The sequence below is a fragment of the Hippoglossus hippoglossus genome, chromosome 8, assembly GCF_009819705.1.
Source record: "Hippoglossus hippoglossus isolate fHipHip1 chromosome 8, fHipHip1.pri, whole genome shotgun sequence".
Classification (NCBI taxonomy): Eukaryota; Metazoa; Chordata; class Actinopteri; order Pleuronectiformes; family Pleuronectidae; genus Hippoglossus; species Hippoglossus hippoglossus.
The window spans coordinates 14,731,640-14,746,485 of record NC_047158.1 but is presented as its reverse complement, the minus strand read 5'-3'; the positions used below and the strand labels follow the sequence as shown (position 1 = coordinate 14,746,485).

Genomic DNA, 14,846 nt, shown 5'->3' with positions numbered 1-14,846 from the left:
AAAGGGTCGATTTAAAAAAAAAAAAAAGGGGGAGATTAATCCGCCTCTACGTGGAAAACGATCTATCATGGCACCAACTGCCTAAATTTGGAGAACTATTATCAAAAGAACAAAAGCAAATGAAGATGATAGTTATAATCAACCGTGATTTAATCAGAAAATGTTCACTCACTTTGCACCATGATGTCCAGGGAGGGGTTTCATGCAGGGAGGACGAGGCTGACGTGATAGAAGAAGTCACATCTGAAAACACTGCGCTTGCAATTAGAAATTAAATGGTTTATTGCTTTTTCTACCATTGTGCTGGCAGGTTTCCCCCTTCACACTCACATACCGCCCCCTTGTGTTGAAACAGAAATGGTGCATGAAGCTAAAAACAATATTTGGACTCTTCAGACACTGAGAGAGGATTATCTTTGATTCTATCACATTATTTTCCACATGGAGAATATAAAACATTAAAAAGAGCCTTGTTGTTTTAAAAACACACCGTGATGGCATTTGTGCTTTGAAGATCGTCATTACAGTTTGGGACAAAACCAAGAGGAACTGGAACATATGTGTGGATTTGTATCTTTTAACCTGCATCCTGTTTGTTACATTCAAATGTAGAAGTAAACGGATATATACAAGAATCTCTCTTGTCCCTGTAGGTATCAGACAGCTGGATAGTCAACAGATCTTAAAGAGGATTAGTGGGAATAAGGCTGTGGCTTCCTGGTACGCATCATACCTTCTTGGTAAGGGAACCGTCATCGAGGTAACTTTCTGAAAACAGTTATACTTTCTGTTAAAAAGGGAAATATCAGTGTGTAAAATATAGGAGCAGTTTATTTTTAAGAAATGCATAAATGCTGATTACACACAATAACATTGGTATCAAGGATCTCCACTGTGCATGTGAATGTATCCCAGTCATCTGTCTATTTCCATCTCTCCTCAGACGAAGAGTTGCTCGTCTTTCCCTGAGTGGCAGCGTCTCAGCTTCAGACCGGACAGGATCTTCTGGGCCGGTGCGGACAGGTTGTGCCCAGTAGGAAATGTCTTTGGTGGGTGACAGAGAGCCTGACTCTGTCCAGAGCTCTGTTTGCTTTTGGTCAGATTTGGGTTCAGAGCGGCTTGACACCCGGCCGCTGCCTCCTCCTGACAGGCCCCCTGTGTTGCACCTGATGATGTCACAGTCCCAGACGATGCAAATGCTGAATCCAGTCCCAACATGTACTGCACAACCTCACGGGGGCTCAGTGGAACATCCGTTTTACTCTCAGTGTCGGAGTGGAGGGGCAGGTGAGTGTTCTCAAAGTGGATGTCTAACCTTTGGGGGAGTCTCTGTGCCGCAGGCTCTGGAGAGGAGCTGCGGCTGCTGTCGGCGCTCCCTGGATTTTCTCTCACTGGTTCTGAAGGCTGTCTGGCTGCACTACCTGGGTTGGAGAGCCGGATTCCTGCGTTGTGGTGCCGGTGATACTTCACAGGCTGTCTCGTGAAGCGATAGCGTGGTTGTGTCTCCAAATCAGAGTCTGGTACTCCCACCGGCTCACCCTGATGATCAGTCGACCCCCCTCTCATAGCCAGGACTGGGGAAGATGAGGGAGAACAGGTGGGTGATTCATAAGAGCAGCGGAAATGCAGGCTAGTGATTTTGTATAGTGTAAGCAAACACAATACCTAAATTTCATTATTAAATGGAGTTATTCTTGAAGGTGGAGAATGATTATTAGATATATTGATTGATATGTTTGAATATTTGAAGATGCATATTTTTTTAGCCACAAAGAAAAGAAAGTTTTAAAGACAGCAAGAGTAAAGCCAGCGAAGAAGAGATGAAGCCCCAGAGGGCAGCAAAAATAAAAATGTCCTTTTCGTTGTATGTTTGTCGTCAAAATTTGACCACGACTCAGAGGTAACACCACAGTTTCTACCAATGAGAGTGAGATTACTACAATATCAACATAGTTTAAATAAATCGAAATCAATTAAATCCCTAGCACGCAGCTTAACAATCTGACTCACATATAGTATATATACTTTTACAGATTAATGCAAGTAGAGGGCTTCAGTGAAATAAAATGGAAGGAAGTGTCATTTCTAAAAATAGGTGGAGGAAACCTAAAAAAATAAAAGAGGAACTGCAACAGTCCCCTGATGCTCTTTGCTTCTACAGTGTCTGCTGCTCAGGAACATATCGAGTAACACTAAACTAGAACAAACCAATCCGTGTGTGAGAAATAAAGGCTACGACTTAGAAGATGTACGAAAGACATCGTCAAGATTTAAAGTTCTCCTCAAACCACACAGGTACAAGCCATTGTACAAATGATAAATCCTCTAAACATCATTTACCCACGACTTCAACACTAAGGATTCAATCTTATCTAGAGTAACCGCTCTACATCCCGCCTACCTGCGCTCTCATTGGCTTCAGGGCTGAGCTGGTCCACTGCCTCATTGGACGAAGACTTGTCAGATATATAACCCTCGCTTGACTCTCTCTTGAATGTTCGACTCTGTTGGAATGACACATATTTGATTGGTCATTTGTGGTCTATGTTTGCAGATACCACATCTACACCCTATACTATTAGTGTGTAATACTGATTATTATGGGGAAATTACATGAACAGCTATTTGAGGATGAATCAGGCCATTTTATATCACTTGTAAAAAACAGCAAACCTTATTTAGGACATTTCAAATGGTCAGATTATGTAGGTCCTATCATCAACACCTCAGAGGGGGAAGTATGTTTACTTTTGTGCCTCTATTTCATCCGGGGTAGCCTCTGTAAATAGTTTTCGTTAATAAGCAATAGAAGTGAAATATAGTAAAGCATTGAAAAAAGGTCATGCAGGTCAGAGTTCAGGCAGGAAGAGAAGTAGAAAATGCAGCAGCTGTCCAGCGTGTTAATCCTGCTGCAGGTGCTAATGCTCTTAAAACAACAAGTAAATGAATCAGGAGAAGTAGCTCAAGTGCAAACGCCATCTATCCTATGTGCATGCGAGGCAACTGCTGTTGAATTCTGCAGCCAAATAAAGGCTGCTGCAATGTCCTAAATGATTTCTGACTGCAGTACTTACTTCTAGTGAGCGTGGGCGCTCTCTGGGGGAGTTTTCATGTCCAGGGCCGGTGTAAATGTCCCCATCCAGGGGGCAGGAAACTCTGGGTGGGGTTTCTGGGAGAGGTGCAGTGGGGACTGGTGGAGGCGGCGTACCGGGTCTCCGCTGAAGGCCAAAAAACGTGTCATGGTGTGTGATGAGGAACTCCACAAGCGCAGCCTGGTAGCTGGTCTCCAGCAGAGCAACCATTGACATGTCCGTGGACACAAGAGGGCGCAATAGCGTTGGCCCAAACACAATACCCAAATTGCAGGGGGACATCTTGTTCTCGTAGCTCTCTGAGACTCTGTGAAGACAAGGGAGCGGACACATTCAAGGAAATCTCAAGGGAAGTTCATGCCTTTTCTCTTATCTCTTGTATAAATTACAGTTTTGTGACTACATGCTCACTTTTGTAGGTGAGACATCAAATGCTGCAAGGTGCTGTAGCAGTATAGAGGAAGTTTCTGTAGAAGCTTCTGCAGGTTGTTACTGACGTCCATTATCTCATTAGTGTCTGGGGCCGGCTCCCGTTCACCCAGGTGCAGAATGGTCTTCCCCACAGTGATGAAGTCGTTGTGCAGGTCAAAGGTGATTAAGGGCTCCGGGAGCTGGAAGAGATAATATCGAGAATCTTTTCAGATCTGAAATCCACACCAGCAATCAGCCTGTTGAATTCTATAAAGCTCAGTCATTTCTGTACCTCCTTCAAGAAGTGCTTGAGGATGGATGTGATGTCATGAGGTGAGATGTCAGAGAGGTCCACCTGCTCCTTCTGCACCTCAAAGGCCTGACAGAGCTTCTGGACTCGAGGCTTGGACCCACTCACTCGATACACCCCCTCGAAGAGAAAAAGAGAAAACGGTTACCAAACCGCAGCTTACACTCGACAGCCTCGACACTTTGGTCGCCGTGGTATCTGGTGAACAATACCTGGACGGAAAGAGCACGGCTCTCGATCTCAGACGTGCAGCGCTGCACCACGAAGGGCACCTCGTCCGGCCTGTCACGCGGCAGCAGAGAGAGGTCCACGCCGAACACGGTCCCTCTCCTGTTCTCGCACTCTAGCTGACACACCTCCATGCACTTCCTGTGCAAAGCCGCTCCGCACTGAGGGTGCAGTGACAGGAGAGATGACATTAAATCACATCGCTCCGCACAAACTTTCAGCACATCATCTCTACCGTTTGGCCTCTTACCTCCTCACATTCGACCCCACTGACAACAATGTAGGTGTCACACTGTTTGCATTTCACCATCTTGCTCTTCATCTTCCTGAGTCGGTGTGTCAGCGCAGCTCGGGAGGGCACGCGCACTTTGAATGGCTGCCCATCAATGCATTCTATGTGGAGAGAGAGAGAGAGAGAGAGAGAGAGAGAGAGAGAGAGAGAGAGAGAGAGAGAGAGCGAGAGAGAGAGAGAGAGAGAGAGAGAGAGAGAGAGAGAGAGAGAGAGAGAGAGAGAGGAGTGAAGCGTGCAGTTTGATTCCCATAGTGTGGTGCTGTAAGGAAAGAGGTATTCCATACATTAGAGAAAAGCCAGTAAAACAAACCTGATTCTGATGCCACATCCCGCTCATCCAGGTCGTCTGATGACAGAGTCAAAGTGGATGCCACTTTAGGTAACCTCTTGTTACTGTGAGCTGTGCATTCCCATATAAAGAAGAGACACAAAAGAGAGAAAATATAAAAAATGTTATCCATTGCACAGGTTTTAATATGCATGTGAAGGAAAAGTTGTGGAAACTGAGTGGAGCTCACCAGGGCTGGAGAGAGATTCTAAACTGCCGCCAAAACTCTCATTGTCGCTGTACCCTGTTTTCCCTGAGGTACACCACAACACACAAGGAAACGCACATTAAATCTAAACAGAGAATATTTCTGTTAATATTGTCACATATATACAATAATGAGGAGTCCTTACTGCCATCGCTGGGTCTTCTGTTAGGACTATCATCCGTCATAGGTGAGGAGTCCTGCTGGGAGCTGAGAGGTTGGCTGGTTTTTCGTTTGTTCCTTTCAAGTAAAAAAAACAGATCCATATTTTTTAATGAATCAAGTTTCAGGAGAAATACATTATCCAATTTGAACTGACGGACATTTAAACATGGAGGTGAATAAGAATTGGTGAAGAGCTGATCATCATACCGTTTGCCCTGAGGAACATATTCCTGGAAGGCGAAGACTTGGAGAGGTTGCTCCGGACGACGCTTGCTGAGGACGTAGAGCAGGTACGGCTCGCCGGGCTCCAGGGACCTGCAGGTCACCTCCAGGTTGTGGTAGCCGAGGGGAACGGACTCCGTCTGCTGCCGCTGGTAATAAAACATGTTGACGGTGGCCTGATGCAGAGTTGTGATGGGGAGACAAAGAAGTGATTACTGTTTTTTACTGTTTCTTTACCTCCACAAAGGAGGTTGTTTTCATTTGTTGTTTGTTTATTAGTTAGCAAGATTACGCAAAAAAATACTGGACAGATTTACTTCAAAACTTAGTGGAAGGATGCAGAATGGTAAGTATTGGTGCGGATCCAAATCAAGGGGAGGATCCAGGATTTAAATTTTTTCTGTTTCTTCAACATTGTGAGTTTGGGCGTTTTTACAGATTTTCATTGATTTCACAGAGAATATTCCATGGACCTTGATGGAAGAAACCAAACATGCTTAGGGGACTGATATTTATGAGTGTTTGAGATTTGGTGCAGATTAAAATAAAAAAAATCCTGATCCAGTGAATTCAAACTTGGTTTCCTAAGGGAACCGTTGGGCCATAGTTTTCCATAATGCGAGAAAAGTTGCAAACCAGAAAGTACTAAGTAGATTACTATATTGGAGCAAAGACGTGCATTGATTTGTGCAGAAGTGTGAATGCGTCTTCTTAGAATCCTTAGTTGACGTTGCTATTCATGTGTGTATATTGCCCTATGTCATGGAGATTGATTTTGTAACTAAAATACAGTTGTGCCATTCCTACCATACATCCTCTGTTTATACACCACATATATATCGAGCTGGCAGAAGGCCAAATGTTTAGTTTCCGCGATTTCACACCAACCTCCTTGAGCACGTTGTCTCCCTGACAGATGAGCTTGCGCATGTGAGAAATAATTTTCTCTTTGACCTTCACTAACTCCTCCTGGTGGCTCCTGGCATCGTTCGCACACTGTCTGTACAGAAGGTCTGCCTCCAGCACCTGGAGGAGACAGGGGGAAAACCTGTGAGATGCCGTACAGCCCCAAATATGCAGCATTGCTCTTGAATTTTGTTGTGAAACATCATAAATACACCACGAGAGAACCTGTAATACACAACACTATAGGCTGCCCTGTACTTCTGCATTTTGACAGATTGATGCGGTGCATTAAGGGGAAACTCACCTTAGTCTGGGCGTCATCTTTGGACTTCCTCCTCTTGTCCAGTGTTTTGATTCCAGCGGTGTCGTCCAAAGCTTTAGCAGTGACAGCTTTAGCCTTTTCGAGCTCATCGCAGCGTTGGAAGTACTGCTGCTGAGCCTTTTTAAAAGCTGTCACTGCCTCGTTCTGACACACACACACACACACACACACACACACACACACACACACACACACACACACACACACACACACACACACACACACACACAAACACACACACACACACACACACACACACACACACACACACACACACACACACAAATACATATTAGTTTGTCATAACAGACTGATCGGTATTTTCATGGAGGTTGATATTTTGCTGTAGATGCTTGTTCAGACATCCAGTCACTGGGAACGGACACTCACCATCCTCCTCTGTTCTTTGGCCCACTGCTCCTTAAACTCTCTGCGCCACTTTTCAATCTCATTCCTCTTGGCAGCCATGGCCTTTGGGACGGAGACAGTAGACACAGATATTGGATTAAACACAGTCATAGCTGCACACTTGCCTCTTTTGTGTGTTGTGGATTTCCGTACTTGGTAACAGCGGGTGTGCAGCAGTTCAGACGTTTTTCTCGAGGACACACTGTTCTTGACGTCTTGCTCCAGCGCCATGGTGTAGATGTACTGTAGAGGCATCATTTCCTACACAGGCGAGAGCAACGTTAGACAGTTTTTACATAGTAAATACACACATTGAGATAATCACTACAACATCTACTTTGGAATTACACATCCAGTAAACAAAGTCGTACCTGATGTGTCACGTTGGCTTTTGCTGCCTCGGCTGTCTTCATCACATTTTTTGCAAATTCTTGTTCTGTCAAAACAAATCCTAGTTGAGTTTTTCTTAAACTTAAATTATTCAAATGATATTCTCACAGTAGTGACTGAAACCACAATACTGATTATTGCTATTTCTGAGCAAATTGATGATATCTAGCGCCTCCGTGTCCGTTCAGATGACCCTGACATTTGCTGAAAAGCCAATTAAACCTCTCGGAGGTAAAACAAGACTCAGCTGTGGCTCTGCTCTATCCATTTGGACCACGTCAGTGGAAGCGATTTGCTAAAAAACAGCCTTAGCCTGCATTTTTTGTCAGACGCTTGAACTAACAAGAACTACACAGGAAGTGAACTCATACGCTTTTATTTTCAGTCCGAAACTGGGACATTCTCATGATAACTTGAGCACTTTTCGACACAAAGTACAAAGTGCTGCACAACAAGAAAACAAAGGGTTAAAACACAAAGTTATTACAACAATAATATGATCACGAGATAATTTGGCCTTACTTCAGGATTATAGATCATAACCTCATTCTAGCACTCTGACAGTGGTTCTTGATCGAACTGCTCTTTAGAAATGGAAACACTACTGTTGCTGTTTGGTGTCACTCAGTGTTGCTCTACTCTGTTTAATCCACAGTAGTTTGGGGTTGAGCTCCACCCAGCCTCACTCATCTGTTGCTGTTGCCTAACACTGCTCCTGACACAGCAGAGCTGGAAACCTTCCTCTTTATTTTAATCACTGCCAAAAATACTTGCACACCCGGCTTCCCAGTCTGGACACTGGTCACCTGTGCAGGCTGATACCAGGGTAATCACTGTCTATACTCTCCAAAGACACCCCATCTTCTTTATTACCCTCCCAGAGACGGCTAATCTGCCCTCTAATCCCTCTTCTCTGTGTGTGTGCATGTGTGCAGAGTGCAGGTCACTGGGGTGACTGAACCACCCACAGACATCCTCACTGAGTCATATATTCCAGAACGGCCAAGTTATGGCATGTTGTAACATGGTGCTTCAACCACACCAGACAACTCTCAAACACGCCTGTCACGTCTGTTCTTCTTTTATTGACTGGCAATCTGCTCTCCCGAGGCCTGATGTATTACATATGTATCGCTTTTCTAGAAACGTGTGTGTGACTCGTCAGAATTCAAAGATTCTCTCACCTGCTCAAACTCACACAAATTTATACCAAATGACAAATAGTCCAAAACAAATAAATGTTAATGCTTTTATAATATTTGCACAGTGGAGAGAATGGTTTTCATGCTCTGGACTTTCTATAATGTAAAGACAGAACATGTGCATTTTGCATTTACCTGTTTAAATTTGCTTGTGTTTTCTATTGTTATGTCTGTAAGGAACTTTAAACCTGTTTTGGAATAGTGCTAAATAAATAATGTTTGGACTTGTAAATGGGCTTCTTCTACATATAACACTTCTACACTCATTCATCCCAGTCAGGTTACAGTATCTTGCTAAAGGACACAAAAGAAAACTTGAGCCCCTGACCCTCTGATTTGTGGACGACATGCTCTACTTCCTGTGTCAAAGCTGTTGCATGTTACACCACTATTTCCTTTATCCAGCTGCCTGCGTGCACTTACCCAAGCATATTCTCTTCTCCATCCAGGCCAGTAGGTCTTTGGCGTAGCGGCACCACATTTTGGCGTACTGCAGGGCCGTCTCCACGCCATCCCCACAGCGGCAGAGGGCCAGGTCGGCTTCCTGGGCTGAGAGGGAGTACATCAGCATCACTGCAGGCTCCACACGCTTGGAGCTGTACCCAGGGATCACACACCGTCGACTGGGCAACACCCCAACTCGGCTGGAGGTCTCAAATAGCCCCCAGTATCAAAGGAACATCTATCCTCTGACAACCCCCAAAGGTCCCCAGACTTTACCAGAGCAGATGAAGGTACTCGAGAAGTTTACACCCAACCCAAAACAGGAAACAATGACTGCATATGATAAGTCATTCTGCTCCTCAGAATAAAGCTCCTGTGGTTTCCATGCACTTATCTCTTGCATGAAAACTGTAACAGTTTTGCAAAGAAATCTCTTTTTATCTGCCCTAAATCTCCCACATGACCCAAATGAGGATGTGCCCTGACAGAGGACAGTTTGTATGGTCGGCATCGGCTAAATAACTTCCCTCCTCACACCTCTTCCTCTCTGAGCCTGGCCACTCCCTTGCACACCTGTTCACTTCTAGCCGAATCCGTGCTGTGAGAGCGGGGCCACAAACACGGCTCAGAGCCAGTGTGCGGCATCAGAGACTCGCCATGTTCACAGCTGTGGTGAGGCTGACAGGGTGTTGATACGACAACCACTCTTCGCCCTTCCCCCTGTGAATCACACCAACACAGGCCCGGGTGATGTTCGATTGAACACGAGCGACAGTCACATGGTCTCTGGAGCTGACTACACACTACTTTCTATTTTTTCTTAATTCCCCTTTTCCAACTAGATATTGCAAATAGATATTTTCGTTAAAATCTATTAGAACGCGACTTAAGCTTGACCTGTAGCCAACGGTTGAAGCACAGATGCCCTTTGAGAACTTTCACTTCTTCAAATGGACCATGGGGCAGTTCTGAGTATCCAGCTCAGCTCAGAAAACAGGGCAACAACAGCTTCTCTCTCAAGCTCCTCAACTCAGACATGCAGATTTGATTCTGGTCTGTCCACTTCACACAGGTGCCAAAATCCAAACAGGGCTTTTTTCTCCTCTTGCGTTCAAGCAAAAATCCACAAGAAAGAACCGGGAACTCCAGAAAACAAAGAATGGATTTGTGGCCAGACTGTGTGACCTTTTCCTCTCCCTGTGTTTCGTTTTAAGCCTCTGGTCACTTTTAGGAACCGGCAGCCTCCGAGCCGAATCTGTGCTGCCTCATGGCGACACGGCTTCCAGCACTTGGATTGGGGGATTATCCTGGTCAGGTCCAGATTGCGGAGTGACAGGGCCTTAAAGGAGCATTGAGCGAGGTTTACCTCCTTGTGTGTGACTGAGCAGAGGGGGGGGGAGCTGGCATCCAAACTCAGCCAATGAGAAGCATGAAACCAGATTGCCAAAGAGCATTTCCTAGGAATGTGCGATGTGAAATTCAACTCTACCCGTATGCAAAAGTCACCCGTCTCTTTACAGAGTGATATAAGGAATTGCAGATTAAGGGATTACGGTTCAACAAGTGCAGACTGAATCTTAAAAAGACCCATTTACAGACTGAAATAAGAGGAGTTTGTGTGCTGCAAGAATCAGTGAACAACTGGTTAGCTGCTGTAAACTACCTCGGTAATTATTGATCTCTTACTGTGGTTTGAGTCCCACTGAAATTGGAGTAATATGAACACGCCCAGTCTTTTTCTCCATCTCCCTGTTTTTCCTCCCTTAGCCTGCGTAGTACCGACACCCCCTCTTTCTTCGGGCCCCTCTGTCCCCCCCTTGCATCTAAGGTAAAAGCTGAGAGCAGCTGCCTCCTGCTTTAATCCTCTCCCTTTATCCTAATCTCGTTACAGCCGCTCAATTACAACTCATGGCTAATTATAAGAAAACAAGTAAAGTTTGAGGAAGATGCTCTATTAGGAGACGCACACTGGCACCAGTAACCGCACGTCGTCACCGAGGATCTGCTGGGATGTCAGTCAAAGCTTTGTTAACTTAAGCAGTCGAGATTTTACTCATTACAAGCCTAACTTAACTGGAAACTACACAGTGACACACAGAAGATGCTCCGATCACCTTTACACGCTCTCTCTCTCTCTCACACACAAACACACAAATTATACCTGACGGGTTTCCATCTGGTTCACTGGCTTCAGAGCGCATCTGAGGACAAAACGCATCTTCACTCTGTTGAGAAGAAAAGAAAACCAGATTTAATTCCTAACTCGCCAACAATATTCTTTGAGCAAGTTCCGAAAAACCCTCAACTGTTTGTAGTGTCATTGATAAACAACAACATAAGCAACAGCTGTGAGTATTTCTTGTGTGTATGGATCCCTTACAGACGCGTCATGTTGGTCTATGAGCTCTGTGCTGTCTGCAGTGATGGATTCTGGGATGGACAGTGAGTCGATGTCCTCCAGATAATCCTCCCCTGTTCTGAACGCAGAAAGGATGGATTAAATTGGGAGAGAGTCAAGTACAGTCAAGTATATACACAAAAACAGATGTGGGTAACACACTAATTGCACAAATATTCCTCCCCTCCATTTTAAGATGAACATTTATACACATTTGACGATTTTCTACGACTTTGAGATTGATTAAACTTTTCATGAACTTACTCCCTTGAAAGAAAAACTGTACTGAGAGATCAAATATACAGTAGCTGAGTTCCTCTTCTGGATTCACTGACGTATCAGTTTCATCCTGCATGGTTTCCTATGATCAGCAGAGCTTACAGCATCTTTGACTGACACCTCAGGATTCAGCAGTGAACTCAAAAGAAGTACTCAAACATTTTACTTAAGTATGCTTTAAAATATATTTTTAATAAGTATTAAAAGTAACTATAATTTCTTATTAATTATTTTTCCCTAATTCAACACTACTGATGCTGCTGCTCTCATTGAAGGGGGAAGGGTCTTAAGTTACCTTCCCACTCTGATTATATCAGTGGACCTTTTAAAAATAAAACACAATATGAACATGTAATACAATGCATTATGTAGCACAGTAGAGAGTACAGATATTTCCTGATATATATAGTGGGGAAAAAGTGCCTGAAAATAAATCTACTTTAGTACAGATACATGAAATATCTACTTAAGTACAGTAACAGAGTAAATGAACCATATTTTCATCCCACCATTGGTATTAAGAACAGACTGAACTATTTGTAATACTTACGAAGAGACCAAAGATAAATCGAGATTATCAAAGTCTCGGAAGATCTCGCTGTATCGCTTGGTTTCAGATTTACAATGCCGCTTTTTCACATCTGCAATGAGAAACGGAAAAGCTAAGATACATAGAACAACACAATTGTTTTAGAATTTACAGTATGTTACCACCAGATCACACATAACCTACATGCTGACAAAAGGCCAAGACCTTTATGATGTTTTCTTTGTTTTTTTAATGTCACAAGTCAAACTGACCCTGATGTGGGATGTAATGACGAGTAAAGCAGCTTTGATGTGATTACTGAAGATAATCAGCGTAAATGCCAAATGTACAACACAATAATACACTATAAAACTGATTTAAATAAAGAAGAAGCATTAAGATAGAAACAATTGTATTAAAAAGGCGATAAATAAAGAAATCAAACTCAAGTTCCTGTACTGAAATCATGTCTGGTATCGTTTCCTTTACATTTCTGAGGTAAAAATAGGTATTTGACTGAATGTGAAATTAAATATGAGGAACACCTTGATAACACCACCTCGACCTATTGTAATCCCAGTATTTAACTGCTGGTTCATCGCCGCATGATGCAACACATGTCGAAAAGCAATCTCACTCTCTTTCAGAGACCTCTCTCCATTTCGGTCAACCACATCCTGTTCGCAATTTGTGTCACGAACCATTATGAACAAAGTCCCTGTTTTTCACAGCAGCAGTGTCTCGGTGCAAGAATGAGAATTGAGAGGCACCTAAGATGTTTGACAAAAGCTACTATGAAGACAAATTATACTTCAGGGCCCTGTTTTTTTTGTTTGCTGTATAGCTGCAATACTTTTAATGGCTGCAAACAGTTTTAGATTTGTGAATTTAAGTCACGCTTTTTGGTAAGGACTAAAGCTGCATTTCCTGTTGAGTAGAAATACAGAAGTCACGCAAAAAAGACAGAACAAGAATGTGTCAAAACGGAGAAAGAGTTCAGGAAGTTCACTGATCCTCCGACTGCGAGGATGCACTCGGCACCACAAACCTCCTGACTCACACAAAAGAAACACACAGTACATGTATGGGAGCGCACGCAATAACCATGTCCGAAGTCACCGAGCAAATTTACAATCAGCACACAGCAAGAAACTGTTCAGGAGGGATTTTTTAAAACAAATAAACCAAAAGACATGATATAAAAGCATATGTATGAAGTGGCAAACAGCACTTCCTCACATTGTTGGTGCTCACCTGGGGCTTGGGATGACTCCTGGCTCGACACTTGCTCTTCTTCCATCTCGGATCTATTCAGCACAACTGCAAAGACCCCTAACAACGCCACTCGCACATCATCTACACCCCAGGTCTCACTACACAACAGGAGGAGGCAGGAAATGTGTCCTGCAGTGCGTACATGCACCGACACACTTATGGTAAATCATTACCATGCAGCTCGGAGCCTGCTGCCGTTGGGTGCTCTCACAGTGATCTTCCTCTGACAGACTGGAGGTTGGCCAATATCTTCACCAGCATGGGAAGAGGAAGTGTATGCATCTGTAGACCCCGCCCACGCTGTGACTTTATGCACAGTGAGAAGGTGCCACACTTGTTTTCTTCAGTCTCAGTGAAAACGTCTTCTGATCTCGTTTGTGGCGGGTAACGTCAAAGAGGAAACATTTTGAATGGCATGTGGTTTAACACACTGCAGATATTGGCAGGTATTGGTGTAATAAGACAGTTGATACTTAGACTCAAAATATAGTCTGAACTAATTTGTTAATTTCTTATTGCACCACATACTTTTGTGGGAATATATCATACTGCTCTATTTTACACATAAAACTGCTTCTACAAAGGGCCTCATGTAGATGAATTTCTGACATGTGACTTCAGAATCAGTTTTAGGAACAAGGAAATTCTTTATCTTTTATTGCATAAACACAGCGTGATGATCGGTATTAGGACTTCAGAGACTGAAAACCACATCTGCTCAGGAGAAACCACACAAGCTTGGAAGAGGTGGCCACATTCATGAAAACTGATACGGCCGCTAAAAGACAAATGCAAGGATATCGATAGCAACGTCATGTATTCATACATTCCAAGGATGTAAAGCTCTGGCTTGCATAGCTGTCAGTCACTCCTCTAACTGGGATTAATGGACCAGAGGAGTTGATTTGATTCTTGATAGTTCGACTTCATCTTCAAAGTTGTATTCTCAAAAATCTTCCTCCTCTCATTTTTGCCTCCTCATTCTTTGCCCTAACAGTCTTCCATATATATAAGAGTGATAAAGGATTGAACTTTATTTTTAAAATATTTTTTTTTATTTTGATTGGCACAAAGCCCCACTAACATTTCTGTGCAAAAACAGTGGAGGAGCATCTCCCATTAACACCTTACAGAAATCAACTTGTTGACAGATCAAGTGAAGCCGTGTAAAGCCGGAAAACCAGGATGGAGCGAACATGTAAAAGATTTTTATCAAGTCCTGCTCACACAAAATGCTCAAACTCAGATTAAACTGAGAAAGAGGTGGAGATGCTGACGTGTATTTGGATGTGGCTGGGGCTGGGGTCACCGACAGCTGGTTGGTAGCATTAGCCTACTAACAATCCAAACTCAGCACCAAGGGGGGAAAAAGGCAAAACAACTTGCATTGGCATTTTACAGTAGCTGAGTGAAATCTATGGTTCTGAGTTGCTTTGTGTG

At 43.6% G+C, this 14,846-nt stretch overlaps 1 protein-coding gene across 1 annotated transcript; it reads right to left on the bottom strand.

Annotated features, from left to right (window-relative positions):
• Positions 1-258: 258 nt before the first annotated feature.
• Positions 259-13,431, bottom strand: gmip (GEM interacting protein). Its single transcript, XM_034593778.1, has 21 exons — positions 13,386-13,431; positions 12,153-12,243; positions 11,306-11,402; positions 11,087-11,150; positions 8,905-9,030; positions 7,261-7,325; positions 7,043-7,150; positions 6,872-6,952; positions 6,464-6,625; positions 6,142-6,279; positions 5,239-5,429; positions 5,015-5,106; positions 4,852-4,914; positions 4,644-4,733; positions 4,292-4,434; positions 4,026-4,202; positions 3,796-3,933; positions 3,504-3,703; positions 3,075-3,399; positions 2,402-2,504; positions 259-1,574 (listed from the first exon to the last, which is right to left on the bottom strand). Exons 1-21 carry the CDS (start codon positions 13,429-13,431, stop codon positions 940-942), a joined length of 3,135 nt encoding a protein of 1,044 aa, XP_034449669.1. The 3' UTR covers positions 259-939.
• Between the last annotated feature and the right edge of the window lie 1,415 nt (positions 13,432-14,846).

Excerpts from the sequence above, each read along its gene's own strand:
- gmip (XM_034593778.1), bottom strand. The coding sequence starts at position 13,431 with ATGGAAGAAGAGCAAGTGTCGAGCCAGGAGTCATCCCAAGCCCCAG. Across the intron at positions 5,430-6,141 it reads GAGACAACGTGCTCAAGGAG|GCCACCGTCAACATGTTTTA; the intron begins GTTGGTGTGAAA and ends ACTCTGCATCAG. Across the intron at positions 3,934-4,025 it reads GCCGTGCTCTTTCCGTCCAG|GGGGTGTATCGAGTGAGTGG; the intron begins GTATTGTTCACC and ends TTTCTCTTCGAG.